The sequence below is a fragment of the Arvicola amphibius genome, chromosome 1, assembly GCF_903992535.2.
Source record: "Arvicola amphibius chromosome 1, mArvAmp1.2, whole genome shotgun sequence".
NCBI classification, from domain to species: domain Eukaryota; kingdom Metazoa; phylum Chordata; class Mammalia; order Rodentia; family Cricetidae; genus Arvicola; species Arvicola amphibius.
Window position 1 is genome coordinate 85,811,465 of NC_052047.1, and position 24,560 is coordinate 85,836,024.

General features: G+C 41.3%; 1 protein-coding gene across 2 annotated transcripts in view; it reads left to right on the forward strand.

The window, feature by feature from the left end:
- Positions 1–24,560, forward strand: part of Pus10 (pseudouridine synthase 10) — a 67,716-nt gene that overhangs the window by 1,077 nt on the left and 42,079 nt on the right. The window contains exons 2-4 of one of the 2 annotated variants that reach the window (XM_038322874.1): positions 2,004–2,144; positions 13,301–13,540; positions 14,040–14,126. In XM_038322874.1, the coding sequence (XP_038178802.1) occupies positions 2,019–2,144; positions 13,301–13,540; positions 14,040–14,126 (453 nt within the window). In that variant the 5' untranslated portion in view covers positions 2,004–2,018. The remainder of the gene's footprint in view (positions 1–2,003; positions 2,145–13,300; positions 13,541–14,039; positions 14,127–24,560) is intronic. The other variant, XM_038322883.1, reaches the window with a different exon arrangement.

Consider the following 24,560-nt stretch of genomic DNA (forward strand, 5'->3'; position numbering starts at 1 on the left):
TCCTATTTGTTTGTTAGCCAGGTGGAGTGAGTGGGAAGTTACTAGAACCTTAGCAAAGAGAGTTAAGGGCTGTGGGCGCTTCCCATGCCTCTCCTCCAAACCACGCCTGTGCATGTGGTAATGCACTTAAAGAGATTTTATGGTGGAAAACTCAGACTATTTCAGGTTTCTCCCCCCCACGTGCTTTATTCTTTCTTCCATTTTCGAGTATTATTAATTTTTGTAGTTGCGAAAACAAAACAAAAAAACCTTTCCTCCCCATTTCATGAGACTGGGCTAGTTACATGGTCTGTGGAGAAGGGAGTGGGTTCCTGTAGAGATCCTGACACCTGGGAGGGGCTTCTGTTGCAACTTTTCGGTTCTTCTGTAAAAGAAACAAACAGCAAAAGTCTTAACAGCGGACACCCACATTGAAAAAACTTTGGGTGAGAGGTATTTCTCGGGGCTTGTTTTCCAAGGTAAGTCCAATATCAGACCATGACTCATTTCTGATGACAAAATCCTGCCTTTTCATCACATCGAGGTGAAATAACCATCTTCAAGGCGTATGTTCTTTTAATGCTAACGTGCTTGAGGGGTCGCTGGATTTCTGCTAGTTGAGAGTAGGTACTGCGTCCTTGTACAGCTCCGTGCTTTGATTATTAACACACTCACGAGGGTTTCGTTTGTTTGAGTTGCTTGAGACGCCATCAAATCACGTAGGGCAGGAGGTTTGGCAATTCTCAACAAGTTTGGGAACTTTTTAGAGGCTTTGCACAATACCTTTATTCTAGTGACCTATGGAGAAATAGCATTCAGTCTTTAAGCCAAAAGGAAGAACCTAAATTTGAACATTGTTAATTAAGTCCAGAGGTAAGGCTTCACTGTGCCTTTGAAAGCCTTCACTGCCTTTTGAAAGAGCTTATTGTTTCGTTTTGTTTGGTTTTTGTTCTTGTTTTTTTTTTTTTAAGGAAGGCGTATTTGTTTCTTTTTTGAGTTAAAGGTTAATTCTGTATTGAATCAAATGCTTCATGTTAACTAATACTAAAGTTTCTCTATAGGTGTGCTTTTCTGTCCCACCAGCCCACTTCCAAATAACCACACAGAGACTTACTATTAATTATAAATGCTTAGCTGATAGCTTAGGCTTGTTTTTATCTAGCTTAAATTAACCCATAAAATAACCACATATTAATCCATGTGCTGCCCCAAGGCTCAGTACTTCCTAGCCTGCTCGCTCTGGGTCTCATGGTGTCTCCTCTGACTCTACCCTTTTTCTCCCCAGTATTCTCTCTGCCCCCAAAATCCTGCTAGCCATGGGCCAGTTTATTAACAATAAGAGCAACACATCTCCACAGTGTACAGACAGATTATTCCACAGCATTTCTCTATTAGGGGTTTCTCCCTCCCTACCACACCCTCTCCCCTCCCCCTCCCTCTCTACTCCTCCCTTCCTCTCCAAAGTCTTAATCTGTAGCCCAGACTGGCTTTGATCCCCTATTAAGCCCAGGTTGGTCTTGAATTCATGGTGATCTGCTTGCTTCAGCCTCCTGTGTACTGAAATTACCAGTGTGGACTACTACACTTGGCCAGAGGATGCATTTTACATAATTATTTTTCAGCTCCTCACAGACTCTTTTCCTTGACATTAAATGAGCAGGTTAAGTGAGCTGCTGGAAGGGATTCAGATAGTGGAAGAAGTACTTGACCACACAGTTGTGATTTTTTTTTTTTTAAGAGACAAGTATGTCATCATATTTTAAGCACTTTCTCAAAAGGTTTACTAGGTAACGGAGTGGTCCCCAGGCCTGGTATTGGAAAGTTCGTACTGTCATGTGCAGAATGAGCCTGACCCCTATAATTCACATCCTCACATAGTCAAGTTCCTAGTTTAGAATATAGATATGACAAGTATTGTTGAATACAAAATAGAATTTTTTGAAAGAAAGCTGGTTTTTCTTCTTAAGGGCATATTTGTATGTAGCAGTAAATCATTAAAACTGTTCACGTTCTTTTTCTTCTAGTTAGAATTATTCAGCATGTTTCCACTGACTGAGGAAAACAAGCATGTGGCCCAGATGTTGCTCAGTTCTGGTACCTGTCCCAGATGTATCTTCAGATTCTGTGGTGTGGATCTTCATGCACCTTACAAACGCCCATCCAAGGTATTTTCTTTTTACGTTCAAGGATACCTTTTTTAGTTTAGAATGAATGTCACTAGCTTTGAGCACAGTGGTCCGTAACTCCACCAAACAAGGAGAATTAATGAAACTATTCCTACTAAGGTCATTTTGGAACTGCAGTTAATTGCCTTAAACATTTGATTAGGAATATAGTTGCTTTCTGATTGATTGCATTACCATATAACAGTTAATGTAGAGAGGGAACTTTGTTAGAAGTTTTTGCTACATTCATTACTTGTGTATACTTTTCACAAAGGGCATCTAAACAAAATATCATAAGATGATGCTTCTTCCCTGACATTAATACTATGCAGCAGGAGGGGCAGGGTCATAGTCCTGATTTCTTCTTTTAGTAGAAAATGAGTTCGGTTACTTTTTTAAAATAAATTTTTGTCTATTATTTTTATGAATATGCATATATTTATGAATATGATGTGTGTGTGTCACAGATGTATATGTGGAAGGTAGTAGTGTGTGTGTGTGTGTGTGTGTGTGTGAGAGAGAGAGAGAGAGAGAGAGAGAGAGAGAGAGAGAGAGAGAGAGAGAGAGAGAGAGAGAGATGTATATGTGGAAGCTAGTTCTCTCCTTCCACCATAGACCCTGGGAAATCAAGCAAGTTAAAAGGCTTGTGTGCCAAGTACTTTTACCCAGCAGGCCATGCTGCTTGTCCTGGTTATTTTCCTTGTTGTGTATTACCACTTATATATATGTATATATTCTTCTGGTGCTGGCCAGTGAACCCAGGGCTTCACAAGTGCCAGTGAATCCTGGCACCGATCCATCCATGTCCCCAGCCTACCGCTTGCTTCACTCAGTGAAGGGGATATGTTCTGAGCAGATGTCCTTCGATGACTTTGTGCTCCTGTGAGCCTCATGAAGCATACTTAAATTAAGGTGTAAGATGCAGAGTTGGCAGGCAGTATAATCTAGGGCCCACCGTCCACAGCCTTGCAGTCCACATTGTCAGGAGCACTGTGCAACCTGGCTGGTCAGGAAGTCTTTAAAAGTAAGTGCTTAGCATAATCATTATTTCTGATACTAGTAACACAAGAAACTTACAGAATTTTTTACATTTACAATAATACACAGAGAGCCGTGACATTGAGTAGAACATTTTCACACAGAGTATAAAATATGCCTGTGACTAATGGTTGATACTAACAAAGATGATCTTTTCAAAGACAAATCATCGTGTACATTGTTTTTCTATATCATTATGTTGTTTCTGCTGTTAGAAATAATAATAATAGATCCTAATGTTCATCTAGTGTTTCTGCATGTCAGGCTTTCACTTAATCTTTTGTGAGTACATGCTGTGATTATCTCTATTTTCAGATGAAGCAACTGAAACACAGAGAGGTTAAGCAGCCTGCCCAAAGTTAAACAGCTATTAAATGAGCAAGCTAGGACTTGAACAGTATCTCTGAACCCAAAGCCTAGGATTTGGAGCTACAAGATGTGGATTTGAATCTCAGTTCGTCACTGCTCACCTTCCGTTTACTTCTCTGTACGTGGGAATGGTGATAACCTCTACCTCACGGAATTTTAAGGACATGATCTATTAAGTATGTGAAAGCAATTGGAAACCAGAAGTGGCACATCCACAGTGATAGTTGCTGTGTGTGTACATGCTCAGCTTATAGCCAGTTTTGTGTAGTCTTATATACTTTTCCCACACACATCACACTGTGTATAAGTACTGGATTCAAATACATTTTATAGAGAGAGACTGTCAGCAACTTTGACCTGTAATGTACTTTTGAATAAATATAAACAAAATATTTGAAGGCTTTTTAAAAAATGTTTTAAGCTTTGTTTTGTTCCAGTCATATAGAGCTATCCATGAGCACACATGTACATATATGTCATTCTCTTGTTACAGACGTTAGGTAGCAATTACCATTGTGTGGGTCATAGCATACCTGTATGTGTGAATTTTTACCATTGTGTGGGTCATAGCATACCTGTATGTGTGAATTTTTACCATTGTGTGGGTCATAGCATACCTGTATGTGTGAATTTTTACCATTGTGTGGGTCATAGCATACCTGTATGTGTGAATTTTTACCATTGTGTGGGCCATAGCATACCTGTATGTGTGAATTTTTACCATTGTGTGGGTCATAGCATACCTGTATGTGTGGATTTTTACCATTGTGTGGGTCATAGCATACCTGTATGTGTGAATTTTTACTATTGTGTGGGTCATAGCATACCTGTATGTGTGAATTTTTACCATTGTGTGGGTCATAGCATACCTGTATGTGTGGATTTTTACCATTGTGTGGGTCATAGCATACCTGTATGTGTGAATTTTTGGTGAAAATCGGAGTGCTAATGTTTGAATGGAAAATGTTCTAAGGTTAGTATAATCTAACTGAATTCAAACGATTTATCCAATAACTAAACAGTCAAACCTGATGTGTAAGAAGCACAAGCATTCAGGTGGGGGGAATAGCAGAAGTATTTGGGGTGTTTACAAGGGGAGGCTTGTTTTTACATTCTAATACAAGGAATGACAGAAATTAGACAAAAACGTATAAGAGGGCTTCTTTCACTTAATGCATATAAATGGATTGTAATTATGGTGCCAATTTTTAGCACTGTCAAATCTAGATATTTTGACAAGTTGTCTCAAAAAATTATCTTCACTTGCTCAACCTCTAAATGATGAGATTTCACATTAACGCTGTGCTGTGAGGCATTAAATAGTTTAGCAAGGATGAAAATCAGCTTGTACTTTCCAGTGTGTGTATGTGTCTGTCTGTCTCTTTGCTGTTGGAGTTGGAACCCAGGGCTTCATGCATGCTAAGCAGGTATTCTACCACTAAGCTGCATCTCCATCCCAGTTTATATTTTTATGTTTTAATAATTAGAATTGATTTTTTTTTAAATTAATAGTTGAATGACCTTCCCAATGAAACTAAAAACCAGACTTGTAACTTTGTTGATTGAGCCTTTCTATTTAAGATTGGGGTTTTAGCTTCATTGATTGCAAAATTCTTTCAGAAAAATATTTACATATATAGTAGGCATTTGATTGATGTGTGGATTAAGTGGATTAACAATAAATTCAGTCACCAGTGTTGCATTAAAGACAGAAATCAAAGTACTTCTCCTTGGTGTTATTTAAACCAAGAGGGAGCCCAGATTTGAATTCTCCCCTTCATTCTCCTTGTGTCTCCGTATCTCTGGTGTGTGAGTCTAGTCTGTGCCTACCCAAAGGCTGTCTTGTAAATTTATCCCTATATCTGTCTTTCCCTTTGTGTCTGTTCCTAACAAAGGGCTTTGTTCTCTTTTTATTTTATTTTATTTTTTGTTTTTCAAGACAGGGTTTCTCTGTGTAGCTTTGGTGCCTGTCCTGGAACTAGCTCTTGTAGACCAGGCTGGCCTCGAACTTACAGAGATCCGCCTGCCTCTGCCTCCTGAGTCCTGGAATTAAAGGCATGTGCTGCCACCACCTGGCTCTTTTATTTTTTTTTAAACACATTTTTAAATTTTATTTTTAATCATGAGTGTGTCTGTGTGAGTGTATGCCACCTGTGTGGGTGCCTATAGGGGCCAGAGGCTTGGGTCCCCTGGGGCTGTAATTACACGGCAGTGAGCCACTTGACGTGGTCCTTCTGGAAGAACACTACATGTTCTTAACCACTCAACTGAAGATGGACGCTAAAAAGAAATCCCACACAAGCTCAGGATTGAGTATAATAAAGGGTTATTTATTTTGGAGTAGACTCACAGATCATAGTCCTCTCTATGAACAGGGAACAGGAACCAAATCCAGCAGCTGGAAGAGAGAGTAGGCACACTTTACACTGTGGCATTTATAGTGTAAGAGGCCACACCCATGTGGGTTGGTAACCTAAAGGCTACTGGCCGCTACAGCACCTCCCCCTTTTGTTTAAATAAGAGAGTTCTAAACCTAATACAAAACTATATACAATAAGAACAAATATCAAGTATAAAAATTAGAATTACAACCAGCATAAATCATATCAAGCAAGAAACATAGATAAATGTTTCAATAATTATCCTATCCTAAGGAGTCTTAGTCTTATATTAGAAATAACTTGGCCAAGTCATGAGAGGAAAGTAACTACGACTATCTAGTCTTCAACCCCATCGAAGACCCGAGAAGGGAAATAATATTACTTGAGTAAGGAGGAAGTGCAATCAAGCATCTTCCAAAATGTGCATTAATTACAGAGACAACTGGCTACCTGGGTAATCACCCAAAGTCTTATTTGCAACGTTGGAGCAACCAACTTTAGCTGAGGCCTAGAGTAACTGACAGACCATTTTCAGAGGCAGGAAATTTTCAAAACCATCTTACCCCGTCTTGGCAAGTTTTGACAGTCTTTTTTTCTTGTGTCCTGCTTGTCCTGTCTGGACATCATGCATTTTGTCAGCAGTTGAGGCATGGGCAGTTTCTTGCCCAAAGGCCAGTTTTGCCAAGAAGAAAACAAGCTCCAAGTGGAGTGTCTTTGGTGCTCAACAGTCTCTTGGGAATAGATAAGTGTAGCCAGGAGCAATTGTGTCTCACATCAACAGAACCTTAAGTTATTTAAATGCCATATTCTACAGTTCTTTGAAGTGGTTGCAGATTACCTATCTATGTGAAATACAGTATCTATGTACCTAAAGAACATGATTAGTCTATAAGTATGACAAACATGAATGACTATTGACCTATAATTCTTAATACCTATACAGCTTAAAGACTAAGACTTCATATTAGAATATTAAACAATCTTTAAACAACTGTGCAACAAATGAGGACAATGACCTCAAAATGTAAACAACATATAAGGATCTTGATCAGAGATAGAAATGTATAGTGCAATATGATAAATATATCCTAAAATTGTATCAATATACAAAATGTCTTAAGCAGAGATAGAAGCATGCAAGCATACAATATGACAAAATAACTTTGCCTAGGTGTACAAATATTGTAGACAGATATAGGAGCACATTCAATATAATTTAAATTTGTATCAATATCAATTTATACCAAAGTAAATTGTTTATAAATAATAGCTCACAAGTATTCACTCTATTACTCACTATTATTATTAGTGTAAGCTCACACTAATCTACCTATTATTCTATCCAATTTCCCTCTTTTTTTTCCAGACAGATCCCTGAGCTTACATAAATTCCACCCCAACCCCCAGCCCTAAACCAATTATAATCAACCTCTAATTGGTGTCCCTAACCCTGAGGACAGACTTTGTAAGGAGAGGGGACGTCATTTTCTAGAGTTACTTCCAGCTGTCATGTTGGCGATGTTCTTTCTATGGGATCCTGTGAAAGTAAAATGGTGGTTAAGTTCCAAGATTACTGTCTGGTATAACTACAAATAGTCTCTGAGTATACGGTTAGGGTTTTTCTGAGGTTCCTATTTGAAGTTCTGCCCAGAATCTTGTAAAACAATTAACCAAGTTGGAACCATCTTGAGCAGCTGGTACCAAAAAACAGTCTTAGAGTAGCTCTGTCAGCATCATGACGTCATAGCAACCAGATGGAGTCCTCCTTATGGGGCTCCATCTTCCTGGAAACTTCAAAGATTACTGCAGGAAAATTCATTGTTCATTGTGGAAAACTTAAACATTGTTTATATAGACTTATAGTCAATGAAAGATACAGTAGAGATGGAAATAGGTATGGAGAAAAGTAAATTTTTCCTAAATTCTTTCTTTTTTTCTGTCACTTATCTGATGGCTCCTGACATGAGACAGAAACTCGGATGTTTTTCTTTTCAGTATGCTTGGATTTAGAGAAGGATAGAGCCATTGGCTAATTCCAAATCCAGCTTTGATTTTTTAAGTGAGTTATGGCTAGTATTCTAGTGGGCAGCATACACACACACACACACACACACACACACACACACACACACACATTCAGTGATTTTTAGCCTCAGCTGACCTGTCTAAGTCATTATTCTCTTTGCCTGGTGAGCCTATCTGGATAGTTATCTTTTTCTCTTTAGGCATCTAGATGTCCAGGGTCTTTTGACTTTTTGATGATGAGTATTTTCCTGCAAAGACAAGAACAGAACCCTGTCCCAACCCTTATGAGGTTTCCATACCACCTGTATGGATGGTTGTCACCTCTATGGTTGAGCTGTCATTTCTCTTTCTCAAGATGTTTCTCTCTTTCAAGCTGAATCTTTATTAATTTTAATGGTATCCATAGCTTTTCTTTTCCTGTGGAAAAAGAGCCAAACCCCTTCTGCAACATAGCACATCTCCTGGTTTCCATTGTGAGGTACACATCCTTGAAATATACCAGCTGATTTAATTCAGAATTTTTTTCTGTTATCCAATGTCTCTCTGATGCTTTCTTTCTCATAAGTGTTAAGAAAATTCAAGGTTAATAAAGCATTATGCAATCTATTTCTGGGAATATTTTCCATCCCTTTCTGTTTCTTTAACATAGTCTTTATAGTTCAATTTGATCTTTCTATAACTGCCTGACCTGCAGGATTGTTTGGTATACCTGTAATATGCTTTATATTATAATAAACAAAAAACTGTTTCATTTTTTAAGAGACATATGCTGGACCATTATCTGTTTTTATTTTTGCAGGTATACCCATGATGGCCATAACTTCTAATAAATATGTGATTACTGAGTTAGCCTTTTCTGAGCTCAAAACAGTTGTTTATTGAAAATCTGAATAAGTGTCGGTGGTGTGGTGTACATATTTTAATTTTCTAAAATCTGCAAAGTAGTACACATCCATATGCCAGATTTCATTCCTTTGAGTACCCTTTGGGTTACTCCCTGCAGGTAGTGGTGTTTGGTTATAGAAAGAGCAAGTAGGACATCTCTCTGTAATCTCCTTAGCTTGTTGCTATGTAATAGGAAACTCTTTCTTTAAACCTTTGCTACTGACATAATGTTTTTTTTTTTTTAATGAAATCCTCAGGCCTTCAGCACATTTCCAATTAATAATCAATTTCAGTAACACATTGTGCTAGAGGACCTGGCAAACCTGTATGGGATTGGATGTGTGTTATGTATATGGGACAAAGCCTATTCCTGATTATATCTTGATATAATGAATCTTATATATGAATAATGAAGTCAATTCTGTATCATCTGGTATAAATTCAGCAGTTTCAATATGCAAGACAACTCTTTCTGTATATTGCGAATCAGTAATTATATTGAGAGGTTCTTTAAAATCTCTTAGTACCATGAGAATAGCAAATAATTCTGCCTTTTGGGCAGAATTATAAGAGCTTTGTTCCATATCACTTAAATCTTCTGATTTGTAACCTGCCTTTCCTGATTTATTTGCATCAGTGTAGAATGTACAGGCTCCAGTTATTGGTGTGTCATGTACAATGTGGGGAAGGATCCAATTAGTTATCTTTAAAAGGTTAATTCTATCACTTTTGGGACAATTGCTATTAATTTTTTTTTACTTGGATTATGTGGTAAAAAGATCCACTCTAAGATAATATCTTCCCTCTGAATTAAAATTCCTATAGGGGAAATTCTGGAAGGCAATATGATTAGAATGCAGTTAAGATTTGGATCCACCCCACCTGATCCATATGTGCCTCCTGTAATTTCTCTTCAACCACAATCAATTTTTTTTTAGCTTCAGCTGTTAATTCCCTGGGACTATTTAAGTCTTTGTCACCATCTAAGGTTTTGTTTAAATGAATTATTAGATCAGATGTTATCCCATCAGTGGGTCATAGACTGGAAATTTCTCCTAACAATCTTTGAAAGTCATTAAGAGTCTGCAATTATCTTTCCTAATTTGTGCCTTTTGTGTTCTAATTTTCTGTAAACTTATTTTATAACCAAAGTAATTGATAGAATCTCTTCTTTGTATTTTTTTTTCAGAAGCAATTTGTAATCTCCATTTAGGCAAAACTTTCTTTACTTCTTCAAACATTCTTTCTAAAGTATGTACATTTGAATCAGATAGCAGAATGTCATCCAAGTAATGGTAAATTATATATTTAGGAAATTGTTTGCATATTATTTCCAATTGTTTCCCTTCTCATTAGCTCTGGTAATTTCCTCAATCATATCATATATTTTTTTCTTGTCCTAGTTGTTCCAAAGTTTTATTGAATACATTTAAAAAAAAACATAAAATACTCTTAGGAGAGTGGCAGGCCAATAAACCAGCATGGTGATTGTATCATCTATATGTCAGACATTATGTTTATTCTCTAGTGATATAAGACTTCTCAAGCTTCTAGTGACAGATTAATTCATCATTCTGAAACAGTCAGAAGCAAGAGGGCAGGTGCACGCTTTACAACTGCATTTATAGTATAAGAGACCATGCCCAGGTGGGCTGGTATCCCAAAGGCTATTGGCTGAAGGAGCTCCCACAGCACCTCCCCCTTTTGTTTAAATAAGAGAGTTCCAAACCCAATACAAAACAATGAACACTAGGAACAGATATAAAGTATAAACTTAGAATTACAACCAGCATAAACAATATTAAACAAGGAACATATCCTAATGTTTTAATAAACATTCTATTCTAAGGAGTCTAAGTCTTGTATTAGAAATGGCTTGGCTAGATCATAAGAGGACAGTAACTGTGACTATCTAATTAATCTTCAACCCCATCAATCATATCATATGTTTACTACTGTCTTTTGTAAAGCCTGAATCTCCCGGCCTGTATATATTTCTAATGATTTCATAGAGGCACCTAGCCTCTCATCCTCATTCTGAACATGTGATTCCAAGGTTTGAAGTTTTACCTTTAAGGATAACATCTCATCCTTGGACATTATTTGGATACCATGCAGATTGCCTTCCTGGAGAGATACTCTATCTGCTAACCTATCATATCTTTTAACAGATTCTGATTGTCAAATTCAACAGTATGAATTCTTTCAGATAATTTCTCAGTACCCTTTGACATGGATTGGATTTTGTTTTTCAAATTAATGTTATCCTTTTCAATAGTATTATTATTTTCAGCTAACTTTTGATTTTTGATGATATTAATCCTGTCAGCTAGTTGTTCATTATTAGTCTGTGAAGACGGTATCATTCCTAAAAGTGCCTCATTCTTGACTTTGTTATTAAACCATTTTCTTACGGATATAATATAAAAAAGAAAACTAAGTCCCAATATTCAATAAATGGATGTATCAGGAAAACCATATAAGCCTTGCAGAATACCATCCATAGTATAAGTAAAAAGTTTATTAAATTCCTGGATGGTAATACTGTCTGCCATTAAATGACTTTCAAGTTTATTGATTTATTTATTAATTAAATAGTTACCTTTCTTATGAGATTTAGGTAAACTGTTGAAGTATAATAATCTTTATTGGCCAGCAGGTTTCATGGTTTTGGCCGTGTGGCAAAGAAACGCAAAGGGTGGCAGCTTGAACAGTCCTGTGCCGCTTTGGTGCCTGCATTGGTGCCTGGTTAAATACTGACAAGTATGCTTTGCTTGACAAATTAAGAGCAGTTGAATCAATTCCGTATACGGTGTAAGGAGCTTACGAGCAGGAAGCACAAATCAGAAGTTGCACAAGTTGCCGCATGGCAGGGAAAGCAGCAGTGGAGAGGGAAAGCATGCACGAGCCTGGGAAATTTCCAAGTTGCCGCATTTAGCTGTGGTTGGGTTTTGAAAACAAAAACAAAAACAAAAACAAAACAAAACAAACAACAACAGCTTAGTAGGTGAAATCAAGCCAGGTGGGCAGGGATGGGAGACCTTCCGGGCTGTGGGCCTTTCAGACCAGTCCACCTGGTAGGCGTGGCATTGGGATCCACGTGGGCACCAGATAAAGATGGATGCTGAAAGGAAATCCCACACTATCTCAGAATCGAGTATAATAAAGGGTTATTTATTTAGGGGTAGACTCATAGATCACAGTCCTCTGCATGAATGGGGAACAGGAACCGCATCTAGCAGCTGGAAGAGAGAGCCAGAGTGTGCGCTTTATATTGGTATTCATAGTATAAGAGACCACGCCCAAGTGGGCTGGCATCTTAAAGGCTACTGGCTGAAGGAGCTCCTACAGCACTTAGCCATCTCGTTATTTCTTTTATTAAACAACATAGAAATCATCACATGGAGAAGGAATGAGAATACTTTGCAGAAATATTTAGCAGTTTTACAAGGAGTTAGTTCCAACTCCAGCTAACCCAGGTAGCAAACCCTATCAGGCAATAGCTGAATGCTTTCAGTATTTATGGTGAATATTCATTTTATAAGGCTGCTTTTGGCCTATTTGCTGTTTCTAGCAAATGATTATCATAGTACACATGCAAACACATGTGCATTGCTCTTGGGCCAAGGGTATGGGAGAGTACATAATTTAAGATCATAGCTATATGTTATCTTGGGTTATAAAGGATTATGTGGGAAGGCTCAGGCAAGTAAGGTTGGTTGTTGCTCCCTTAAAGGTCGGTTAAACAGACAGGCTGAGCACATACTAGTACAACAGTCTGAAGTGACTTCAAGGTGCACTGTGAACTTTGACTGAGGTCCAGGCTCTTAGAATGTAAGAGATATTTCTATCGCAGTGCATCATCACAGATCTCCTAGAAAGTCACTGCTGTCGTAAATTGGATACTCCTGAATTGATATAAACAAGTGTTGTATGAGTCTGTGCTGTTATAATCCTCTCTACACCTTGCTTTGAGACAGTGCTTCACTATGTAGCCCTGGGTGCTTGAACTCACAAGGATCTGCTCCCTCTGCCTCTGAGTCTTCTAGTGGGACCAGAGGGGTGGGATCCAGGAAAGCAATTGTAAGGGGGCAGTACACGCCTTTAATCATGGTGCTCATCGGTAGGCAGACCTTGTGTGCAACATCCATCCATGCATTACTGATGACTAATTTATTATTAATGCATTTATTCCATATACTAACCAAATGTTTGTTATATATGTGTATACTTTTCCAAAAGAATTTCACAAATCATTTAAGCTAAAACCCTAATCTTAAATAAAAAAAAGGGCTCCATCAACAAATGTACAAGTCTGGTTTGTAGTTATTTTGGGAAGGTCCTTCACTACTAATTAAAAACAAAAAGACACATTACTACAACTTGCTGACTTTTACACTTCATCTTAGGAATCTTAAAGCCACTTTAAAATGTTTCTGCTTTTTCTTAACTTTTTAGGAGTTGTTCAATGATCTACAAAAATTTCTTGAAACTGAAAAAATTTTGGAAGTTCCAAACCCACCATTGAAGAAAATTCGTCTTCAAGAAGATGGGGCGGATAATTTGAGTGGAAATGGACAGGAGGGGATCTCTGCCACGGAAGATGAAAGCATTGCTTCTGAGCCTTCAAACTCGAGTGTGTGCAATGTTTGCTTAGGAGTTCTTCAAGAATTCTGTGAGAAAGAGTTTATTACGAAGGTAAACAATCTCATTATAGGTGTTGTCAGAAACAGCGTAGCTTTAAAGCTAGGACTCTTAGACCAACGGTCCTGAACCATACCATTTATTTCAACTTGGTCTATACCAGTTAATCACTGGAATCTTGTCTTCATTAGAAAAGACCAACTCTTCTGAAAGTATATCAACATATGGCAAAATTAATAAGAACTGCCTGACATTCAACATGTCCTGAAACTGCCAGTTCTGTAGGATGAGAACTAAGACGTGCTTATTCTCACGATGTCTGTGCAGAGCGCTCCACTCAAATGTGTCACTTTTGTTGGTTTGCCTTTGCTTCGGGCAGCACTAGAGTTTGTCCTGGCACATGCTGGGCCAGCGCAGTGCAGCCGAGCCTCAGCCCCTAGCTGCTAAGTGAGTGTTGGGAAGCTGTGCAGTATCATCTCCCGGGAGGAACTCTATGATTGGAGCCACATTTCAGCAATTCTTCGGAGTTTACATATTTGTAATGCTCTTTTAGGTGTGCCAAAAGGTTGAGGCCTCTGGGTTTGAACACACCAGTGTGGTTTTATCGGTTTCCTTCCCACCACAGCTGTCTGTGAGAGAGGTAAGGTCATTTGTACATCTCGGACCGTGTAGTAGATGTTTGCTGGGAATTTCCAATTTTAAAACAAAAATAGGCAAAATGGGATTGTAAGTTGGAGAGAGAGGCTCACACTTGGAATCTCAGCACTCGGCGTGAAAGCTGAACGGTGAGGAGTTTGAGGCCGTTCTGGGCGTGCTGTGTGTGCCGTGCATGCAGAACTAACGCTGGGCATGCCGTGTGTGCTGTGCGTGCAGAACTAACGCTAGGCACGCCGTGTGTGCAGAACTAACGCTGGGCACGCCGTGTGTGCCACGTGTGCAGAACTAACGCTGGGCATGCCGTGTGTGCCATGTGTGCAGAACTAACCGCTGGGCATGCTGTGTGTGCTGTGTGTGCCGTGTGTGCAGAAATAAAGCTGGGCATGCCGTGTGTGCTGTGTGTGCTGTGTGTGCCGTGTGTGCAGAACTAAGGCTGGGCATGCCGTGTGTGCAGAAATAAAGCTGGGCATGCCGTGTGTGCCACGTGTGCAGAACTAACGCTGGGCATGCCGTGTGTGCCATGTGTGCAGAACTAACCGCTGGGCATGCCGTGTGTGCCATGTGTGCAGAACTAATGCTGGGCATGCCGTGCCGTGTGTGCAGAACTAACGCTGGGCATGCTGTGTGTGCTGTGTGTGCCGTGTGTGCAGAACTAAAGCTGGGCATGCTGTGTGTGCTGTGTGTGCAGAATTATAAGGCTGCAGTGCAGTTGCATGATGGGACATGAGCAAGCATGGCCAGAAGTGCCACAGATTTATTACACAGTTGATTTTAATTTAATTTTTGGTGTCAGTTTTTTTTTCTTGCAACCCCACCACATTCAGTTATGTGACGCCAGATGTGGTTGCCACCCACCGTCTAAGAAGTTAGGTTGATAAAAATTACATTTAGATAAAAGTACATAATTTGAGAAATTTTGAATTTGAAGTTTCTTCTTTTAGATAGTTGTCTTGGGTAAGGTTTCTATTGCCGTGAAGAGACACTTTGACTGGGGAAACTCTTATAAGAAAGTCATTTAAGTGGGACTGGCTCACAGTTTCAGAGATTCAGCCCATTCTCATCATGGAGGGACATGGTGCCATGCAGGCAGACCTGGTGCTGGAGAAGGAGCTGAGAGTCCCACATCTTGATCCTTAGAAGTAGCTTGAGCACAGGAGACCTCAAAGCCCACCCCCACAGTGACAAGCTTCTTCCAGCAAGGACACACCTCCTAATAGTGCCGCTCCCTATGAGGGCCATCTTCTTTCAAACACAGTAGTGGTTTTTAAACTTTATAACAAATATAAGATTTATTCATAACTAGGCATGGTGGCTTCTGGCTGTAATCCCAGTATTCAGGAGGCTGGGACAGAAGGGTGTCAGGAATCTGAGCCTAATCTGGTAAATTCCAGAGATTGGTCAATAGGGCCTAGGAATTTTCATTCTAAGCAAACTCACTGGTGCTATTGTTAAAAAGACTACAGTTTGAAAAATTAATACTCTTAAGTTTCTTTTTACATTTTATTGTGTGTGTATGTACACATGTAGAAGTCAGAGCAACCTGGAGTAAATGATTCTGTCTTTCTGTCATGTGGGTCTCAGGTATCGAACTCAACAGGTGCCTTTACCTTCTGAACCATCTTGTCAGCTCAAAATTAAGAATTAAAAAAATATGTTTCTGAGATGGGGTGGTGGTGATGGGGGAAGAACTTGGGATATACATTTTGGCGAATTAGGTGTTCTGAGACAGGCTTTCTCAGTAGCTATGGAGCCTGTCCTGGAACTCACTCTGTAGACCAGACTGGCTTTGAACTTAGAGAAATCTGCTTGCTTCTGCCTCCCAAGTGCTGGGATTAAAGGTGTGCGTCACCACCCAGTGAACTGGGTGAATTTCAAACAATGTAAGAAAAACTGGCATAAACACCTGGGCCAAAAGATAAGTTATAAGTCTTTGGACATTTAGAGAAAGCAAAAATTCAGATTTTATTCCAAACCAAATTATTCTGACCAATAAAAGTAAGTTTAGAGAAAATTCCTCATAAAGAATTGGGAAGCCAGGTTTGGGGATTCCTGCCTGTAACACAGCACTTGGGCAGCTGAGGCAGGACGGCTGCTGTGAACTTGAGGCCAACTGCACAGCGTGGGAAAGCCTGTCTCAAGAAACAATCTTTTTAAAAGGGTAAGACTGAGAAAGGTGTATGTATGGCAAGGGGATCATGATTTCATCTCAGGCTGTAGAGTAAGCAGGAGGGGGATGGAGGAGACGGGGGACTTTTTTTTCTTCTGAAAAACTTACGAAAGAGCGAAAGAGCGTTGTGAGTAACCTGATGAACTCCCTGTGTAACTGTTGCCCAAGTTGAACAGACAAGTTTAATTTTGCAAAATTGAGATCAGTTACAAATAAAACAAAACAACAACAAAAATCCCAACAATGACAGAGTCACGTGAATACAAATATGAGAAGGAGACTTTGATCTGTTAGGATAACAACGAGAAAAGCAGTTCCTTCAGTGAGTAAGGCTTGCGAGAATTGCTGAGGAAGATTTGTGTAGGTTGGCTAGGACGTGCGCAGACCTGTTTGGAATGCTGGTGCAGTGCTCATAGTGATAGAGAGTCGACTTCTGAAAATCCTGCTTTGCTTCTGACTTTCTGTCAGGGATCTTTCTTAAAAACAGAAAGCTGAGTTACTGTTTTCGGGAGGACGGCTGCTCCACGAAGTGAGGCTTTCCTAAGTGGGGCTGAGTGCTCTGGCTCAGTAAACTACATTTTAACATAGATTTCAACAGCCTGCGGCTGCTTGTGATCCTCAGGGACTCTAAAGGCAGCACACTTTCCAAGCGATCGGGACAGAGTGCCACTCAGCTTTTCCAAAGGTGAACAGTTCTGAACACTAGCCGCTGGTGAGCTTGGCTGCACACGTCCGTAAGATTCCAGGCCAGGAGCTCCGCGGGTGTGAGTCGTAGGCACCGGGATGAGGAAGAACAACACAGAAGTTTGCTGGAGCAAAGCACATCTGCAGCCTCTGGAGAGCTGGTGGAACGTGGCTGCAGCAGCACCTGCCACTGACCACTCCTTCTCGTGATAACTTCCTGAGAATGGCCGGAACACGGCAGGGCCTCAGTACAGTCGGCGGATTATGCTGGACTGTCTGTATCCACAGGAGCTGAATGAGTGGCTAGTCCTAAGCTGGACAGCGCTCCTAACCATGCCCGACGGTCAGCCGCGTGAACTCCACTGAGGGAAGAGGATGAAAATAGTTGCTGGGTCTTGTCTTTCTGTCCTCCCAAGTCCTAGTCTCCTAAGGGAGGACACAGAAGCTCTTTGATGACGCCTGTGCATGGGAACAAAAATCACCGGAGTGCAGGGAGAGTCCCCGTGTCATCAGGGCTCTTTCCCCCTCCCTATGGGCTCCAGGACACAGGCTTGAGAGTGCAGTAGACATGCCAAATGCTATAGTTAATTCACAAGAGCTTCTGAACAAGAACAGTCTAGAAAGATGAAATGATAAGAATAAATGTGGGTTCTTATACTTGAGTTTAAAAAGTAGCTGCCACGTTAAAGGACTGACATCTTGGTAGTGTTGGTTAGAACTGGTTAGAGACGGGGAGCTAGTTAGATGATACCGAGTGGGACATAGTGCGGACGACACTGGACCTCAGCCCATCTGTGGTGAAACGGTAACGGTGCCTTTGCTTAGTGCCCCTGTTCTGAGAGTGTCACGCTTGGATGGAGGTTTCCGCCTGAGAACAAGACAACAGAGACAGCGTTTGGCCTAGCCATATTCAGAAGGTAGACTTGGGATGGAAGTACTTCTCACCCCAAAGGATTTAGCTAGAGAGGTTAAGTCCTCTAACAAAGATTAAACAGGGGACTGGTGACCACCTGGCCGGTACGTAGAAGGAAGCTTCTAAAGCCTTTTCAGCGCAAGCATCCAGCATAGCTTTAAGGAAACCTATTTTAACACTGCTGCGTTACTCTGCTGGTGAGTCCACATCTCTTCAGTTCAGATAAAGAGGACAGACATTAACGGTTCCAGCTGGTGAACTTGGTGAGCCAGGAAGTTTGCTGAGATTGCTTCCTGGAGCATAAGTGAGTCAGGCAGCGGTGTCACTGAAAAGGCCACAGTGGGGACTCGTGAAAGCTGCATCATGGGATCCCTGTGCAGCCTGCACCCAGCTGCTCCACCTGACATCTCGTCTTCCTGAACTTGTTTGCTGTTTATCTATTATCTTGTGGGGACCCTCATGAGTTTTCTAACTTTTGTGAACTTCCTGAGTGCTGTGAGTTTACTGTATCCTTCAAAATATTTAGTGTGTGTGTGTGTGTGTGTGTGTGTGTGTGTGTAGCATGTCACAGGTGTGTGTGTAGTGTATGTCACAGAGTGTGTAGCATATGTCACAGGTATGTGTGTATAGCATATGTCATAGGTATGGTGTAGCATATGTCACAGTATAGTAAGAGGAGCGGGCTGCATCCTGCTGCCTGGCTAGCTTAACCCCCAAAATAACCACACAGAAATTATATTAATTAAATTACTGCCTGGCCCATTAGTTTTAGCCTCTTATTGGCTAACTCTCATATATTAGTTTAACACATCTCCATTAATGTGTATCGCCACTTGACTGTGGCTTACTGGCATGAGTCTAACCAACGTCCATCTCGGGCAGGAGAACCATGGCGTCTGCCTGTCTGTCCTTCTTCCCAGCATCCAGTTCTGTCTTCCCCGCCTATCTAAGTTCTGCCCTATCAAAAGGCCAAGGCAGTTTCTTTATTCAACCAATGAAAGCAACATATAAACAGAAGGACCTCCTATACCATCACAGTGTGTGTGTGTGTGTGTGTGTGTGTGTGTGTGTGTATATGTGTGTGTGTGTAGCATATGTCACAGGTATGTGTGTAGCATATATCACAGGTGTGTGTGTATCATGTCACTGGTGTATGTGTGTTCGTGTATATGTGTGTGTAGAATATGTCACAGTTCTGTGTGTGTGTAGCAGATGTCACACTGTGCCTGTGGAGGTCAGAGGACAGCTTGCAGGGGTCTGTTCTTTCCTTAAACTGAGGACTAGAGCTCAGATATGTTTGTCAGGCTTGTTCACAAATACCTTTAGCTGCTGAGATGTCCTGCCAGCCCTCCTGTCAAGCCTCGGGGGTCTCTGTCCCTTTTGTGACAGAATGTTTTGATCTAGAGGAAATGGCTGCACGACATTCTTCCTCTTCTGCTGGCTTTCACACTCTGCTGCCCCTTCCTCTGTGATGTTCCCCCTTGTACATGTGTGTTTCTTGTCCTGTGTCTGTTATACCACAGCAGTAGACAGTATGCTCAGACATCTGACTAGTAAGTCGCTGCAATGAGCACCTCCCAGTGCAGAAGAGAAATGTCCCCCCGTATTGAGGCAGAGAGCAGCAGCCATCTATGGTACAGACACAAATGTTTAGAAATCAGTTTGATACACACATCCTATCTGTTTAACACAAGTGTTTGTCCTGGGCCTGCAGCACCGTACAGGGCTCCTCCCTGTGGTGTGAGCCTTAATCCAGTCAGGCTTTTGCTGTGGTTGTTAACCTGCGTTCATGATTGGCTTCTGCAAAGGCACACTGTAGCATTGAAACTGCTAATGGACGAATGCCCCAGACTAAACTGGGGCTAAACTGGGAAAAGTATTACACTTATTCTTGCTAATTTCTTGGGGTGGGTCTTTACCAGATGAGTCCAGCAGAGGGCGATATTGTACCACCAGTTTGGTTCATTTCCCATTGCTCACCCTAGTGACCCAATTAAATGAGTTATATTGTCTCATAAATGTTATTCTGAACATATAAAACACCCAGTTCCCAATGTGTGGTATGGTATGGTCGAAGTTTTCTTTCTCAAATCAAAATATTCTATTTATTTTCTCCATGCTCTGCATTAAATACCAATTCTGTAGCAGCAGGTTTTTTTTTAATTTAAATTATCTTTTTAAAATTTTATAAATGAATATCTTTTAAAGTTGATTTTATTTAAATTTGTGGGCTCCTTACCAGTTTGGACCTCTTGATCTCATTTAGGATCTGAAAAAAAAAATGAATTCCTTTGTCCTAAGAATGCACAGCCAGAGCTGGTATAATGTAATTCTTGTACTCTCAGGAGGCCAACAGGGCTGTGAGTTCGGTGCTGTCTGGGGCTGTGTAGTGATGCCCTGTATTAAAACAGACAAGGGTCCAGAGAGAGGCAGAATACACATGCTCAGGTTTACGTGTATTTACAGATCCTGAGGTTTTTCTGAGTTGATTCTTCAGTAAAACCTCCCCCTCTGCAAAGGTCCATGCTTATTCTAAAGGACAGTAGTTTTCTGATTGTGTTTAATTCATAGCTCTAACTGCAGATACAGAGAGCTGCTCATTTAGGATTTCACTGTGCGTGTAGCTCTGAGCTGGCTGTCTTCTGATTCAGCAGCTAGAGTTTCTCCTTTCTCTCCATTTTCCATGCTTTTCCAACTATAATTTGTATAGTTATACATACATAAGACAGAGGTCCACTTTTCCTGAGCTTCGCACCCCTTTCTGAGCTGAGAAGGGCGGGGTACAGTTGGTTTCAGCGTAGATGGCTTTATTTTTGGCTCAGTTAGTTGGTTAGAACTTCCTTCTGTCTCTGCAAGGTCTGTGGTTCAGGGGTTTTAAGTTCATAGGCTTCAGTGTTCAGTGTGTGTGTGTGTGTGTGTGTGTGTGTGTGTGGTGTGTGTGTGTGTGTGTGGTGTGTGTATGTGTGTGTGTGGTATGTGTGTATGTGTGTGTGTGGTGTGTGTATGTGTGTGTGTGTGGTGTGTGTGTGTGGTGTGTGTGTATGTGTGTGTGTGGTGTGTGTGTATGTGTGTGTGTGGTGTGTGTGTATGTGTGTGTGGTGTGTGTGTATGTGTGTGTGGTGTGTGTGTGTGGTGTGTGTGTATGTGTGTGTGGTGTGTGTATGTGTGTGTGTGTGTGTGTGGTGTGTGTGTGTGTATGTGTGTGTAGAGGCTTCACTGATGTTCACTTACGCACACAGCTGTGAGAGCTCTCAGAAGCCAGAGGATGTCGGGTGTCTACTCCATCACTCCCTGCCCTAGTGCCTTGAGACAGACCTCTCACTGTGTGTGAGTCTAGGGTGACAGCCCCCTGTGCCCACACCCCACAAATCTGGGATTACACATCTGTATGTAGTCACAGGTGGCCTCTTAAATAGGTACAGGAGATTCGAACTCATTCTCCTGCTTGAACATCAAGTTTACTGGGCCATCTTTTCCGTCCCCAAGCTACTACTTTAAAAACCTTCATAGCACACAACTATTTTCATGTACCCATCCAAATCCATCTTCCTATATAGTGTACCCCAAGAGCTTCCCCCATAGGCATGCCAGCACCTCCAGTTTTGCACTGTTAAGAGTCATAGAGAAACTAGTAGGGTGACTCAGCCAGTTAACACCTGTCCCTAAGCCCAGAGTCCTGAGTTCAGTCCCCTGGGGCCGTGTGGTGGAAGGGAGAGAACACGTTGTCCTCTGGTCTCAACATGTACACCATGGCTGCACAAACGTTCATGTGCATGTGTGCACACAAACACAAATGCAATAATAGTAAAAGACTCACGGAATCATAGGTCTTTATGAACCTTGCTAGTTAGCTAGAACAGGGCTCTGTAGCTTTTCACGGCACTTATTTTAAAAGATGTTAGTGATGTAATTTGCGATCTGTCACGGCCCTGGCCAGACTCTCTCCAGGTGGAAACTCATTCATACCAGGTGAGAATGTCTGGAAGAGAGTCCGAGTTTCCCCACCTTTCTGTGGAGGGTGATTGCCACCATTGCAAAGTTGCCACTATTGTGTGTGTGTGTGTGTGTGTGTGTGTGTGTGTGTGTGTGTGTGTTGCCCATGCCAAAGCGAGTACGTGGAGGTCTGAGGACGACTCGTAAGGTCAGCTTTCTCCCACCTTTGTGTGGGTTCCCGGGATCCTTCTCACTTTGCCAGGCTTGCACAGCAAGCACCTTTACCTGCCGAGCCTGCTAGCCAAGGTTTTTTCAGTTCGTATTGCATTTCTTTGTTTATTGTGTATGAATGTCCATAAGTATGTGTACAGGTGTATGCGCCAGCCCTGAGGGTTGACTCCTGGTCACCATGCTTGGAGACAAGTGTCTGCCTGCTGAGCCATCTCAGTGGTCCCATTCAAGTTTTGCCCATCTTTAAGGACAGTGACCACTGTCTAACCATCTCACCTTCATTTGAAGAAGGAAAACCGAAGCTCATAGAGGTCGTGTGACATCCTGTGTCATGTTTATTGGAATCTGAATGTTTTCCACTCCTTTAAAAACACCCCTTTAAAGCCACATTATCTCTTCATCTTGTAAATTCATGTGTATTTTACCATACCTAATCATCCTGGCTCCATGAGAATGGCCTTTTCTTAACTTTCCACGTTGTTTTTATTGTTTAAGTATACAAAGTGGAAGGCTTCATCGTGGTGTTTTCATAATGTGTCATTATGTATGCTTTGTTCTGACTCCAGCAGTTGCCAAGTAAGACTGGCTCACCATGAAAACATAGTAAATATTGGATCCAGGAATGCGGTTGAAAGCATGCTCAAGTGTATGTTTTAAATGCTTAAAGATATATATTTACTTTCTAGCTTTGTCTTTGTTCATGACCTGTCTCCAGCTAGTCTAGGTGAGGGAGAGCAAGAAGGAAGAGTTGCTACGGTTTTCCACTGTGTGGATGTGCAGGCTGCAGTAAGAACAGGAGCAGAGCCGGGTGATACCGGCATGCACCTTTAATCTCAGCACCTGGGAGGCAGAGGCGGGCGGATCTCTGTGAGTTCAAGGCCAGCCTGGTCTACAAGAGCTAGTTCCAGGATAGGCTCCAAAATGACACAGAGAAACCCTGTCTTGAAAAACAAAAAAGAAAAGAAAAAGACCATGAGCAGCCCTTAAAAGTGTGACGTTTCCTGTTTTAATTTGCATGGTCTGTGAATTATCACATAGCCTCTTTAAGATCTTTGGGGAGCATTGGTAGTAAAACAATTGAAAGGAAAGCAGGGTGGAGCAAATCCCTTAGAGCCGTTTCTCCACTGAATGTATCCTACTGCACACGGCCGCTTGCCAGCGTGGGAACCCTCATGAGATGGTCTGGGCATGCTAGTTTTTAGGACTGTGGCCTAGTGCACTGCTTCAAAAAAAGGGAACTTCTAATTCAGGCTCTTCCTATTTCTGATTTGAGTTTTCATGTCGCACAGAGAAGTCATGTCAACCATATTTAATAAATATTTTTATTTTGACTGATAAAATTGCTTTGCTTTACAATTAGTAATTCTAATTATTATGATTGCTTCTGAAGAGTCATGTTATCTAATAATGATAGTAAATTATGTATGATTTATGATTAAATGAATTTATAAAGTGGTAGGTCACATATAAAACAGCTACATAAGCACTATGTTTTTTAAGAGCAGCGAGATAAAACTCCTTTCATAACAAAGTAAGCCACTGTGGTTTATTGAGTATTTGTGTAGTGCATTCTTACGACTCATCACAGCCCCTGAAGAAGGCTGCATTGTTTTATTAAATTTATTCTTTTTAAACAATCTTTTCTCATTTTATGTATCTATCCCAGTTCCCACCCCCTCCCCTCCTCTTCTTCCTCCCACACCCCAGCCCCCATCCACTCCTCAGAGAGGGTTCCCTAGAGGAGTCAACAAAGTCTACACATCACTTTGAGGCACAACCGAGGCCCTCCCTCCATATCTAGGCTGAGCAAGATATCCCTCCAAAGAGAATGAGCTCCAAAATGCCAGTTCAGACACTAAGGTTGAATCCTGGTCTCACTGCCAGTAGCCCCACAAACTGCCCAAGCCACACAGCTGTCACCCACATTCAGGGGGCCTAGTTTAGTCCTATGCAGGTTACCCCGCTGTACCAGTCCAGAGTCAGTGAGCTCTCATGGCTCAGGCCTGCCGTTTCTGTGTGTGTCCCCATAATGGTCATGACCCTTTGCTCATATTATCGCTCCTCCCTCTCTTGTACCGGTCTCCAGAAACTCGGCCCAGGGCTTAGCTGTGGATCTCTGTATCTGCTTCCATCAGTTGCTGGATGAAGTTTCTATGATGATAATTAATATAGTCATCATTCTGATTATTGGGAAGGCTGGTTCAGGTACTCTATCCACCACTGCCTAGGGTCTTAGCTGGGGTCATCTTTGTGGATTCCTGGGAATTTCCCCAGTTCCAAGTCTCTTGTTATCCCTATAATGACTCCTTCAATCAAGATATCTCTTTTCTTGCTCTCCCTCTCTGTCCTTCCCTCATCTCAAGCATCCTGTTCCCTCATGTTCTCCTTCCTCTCCTTTGCCCCTCCCCTCCCCTCCCTTTCTCTCCCCTCCCTCCCCACCCCTCCCCTCCCCTCCCCTCCCCTCCTGCCTTCCTTTCTCCTTCCCCACT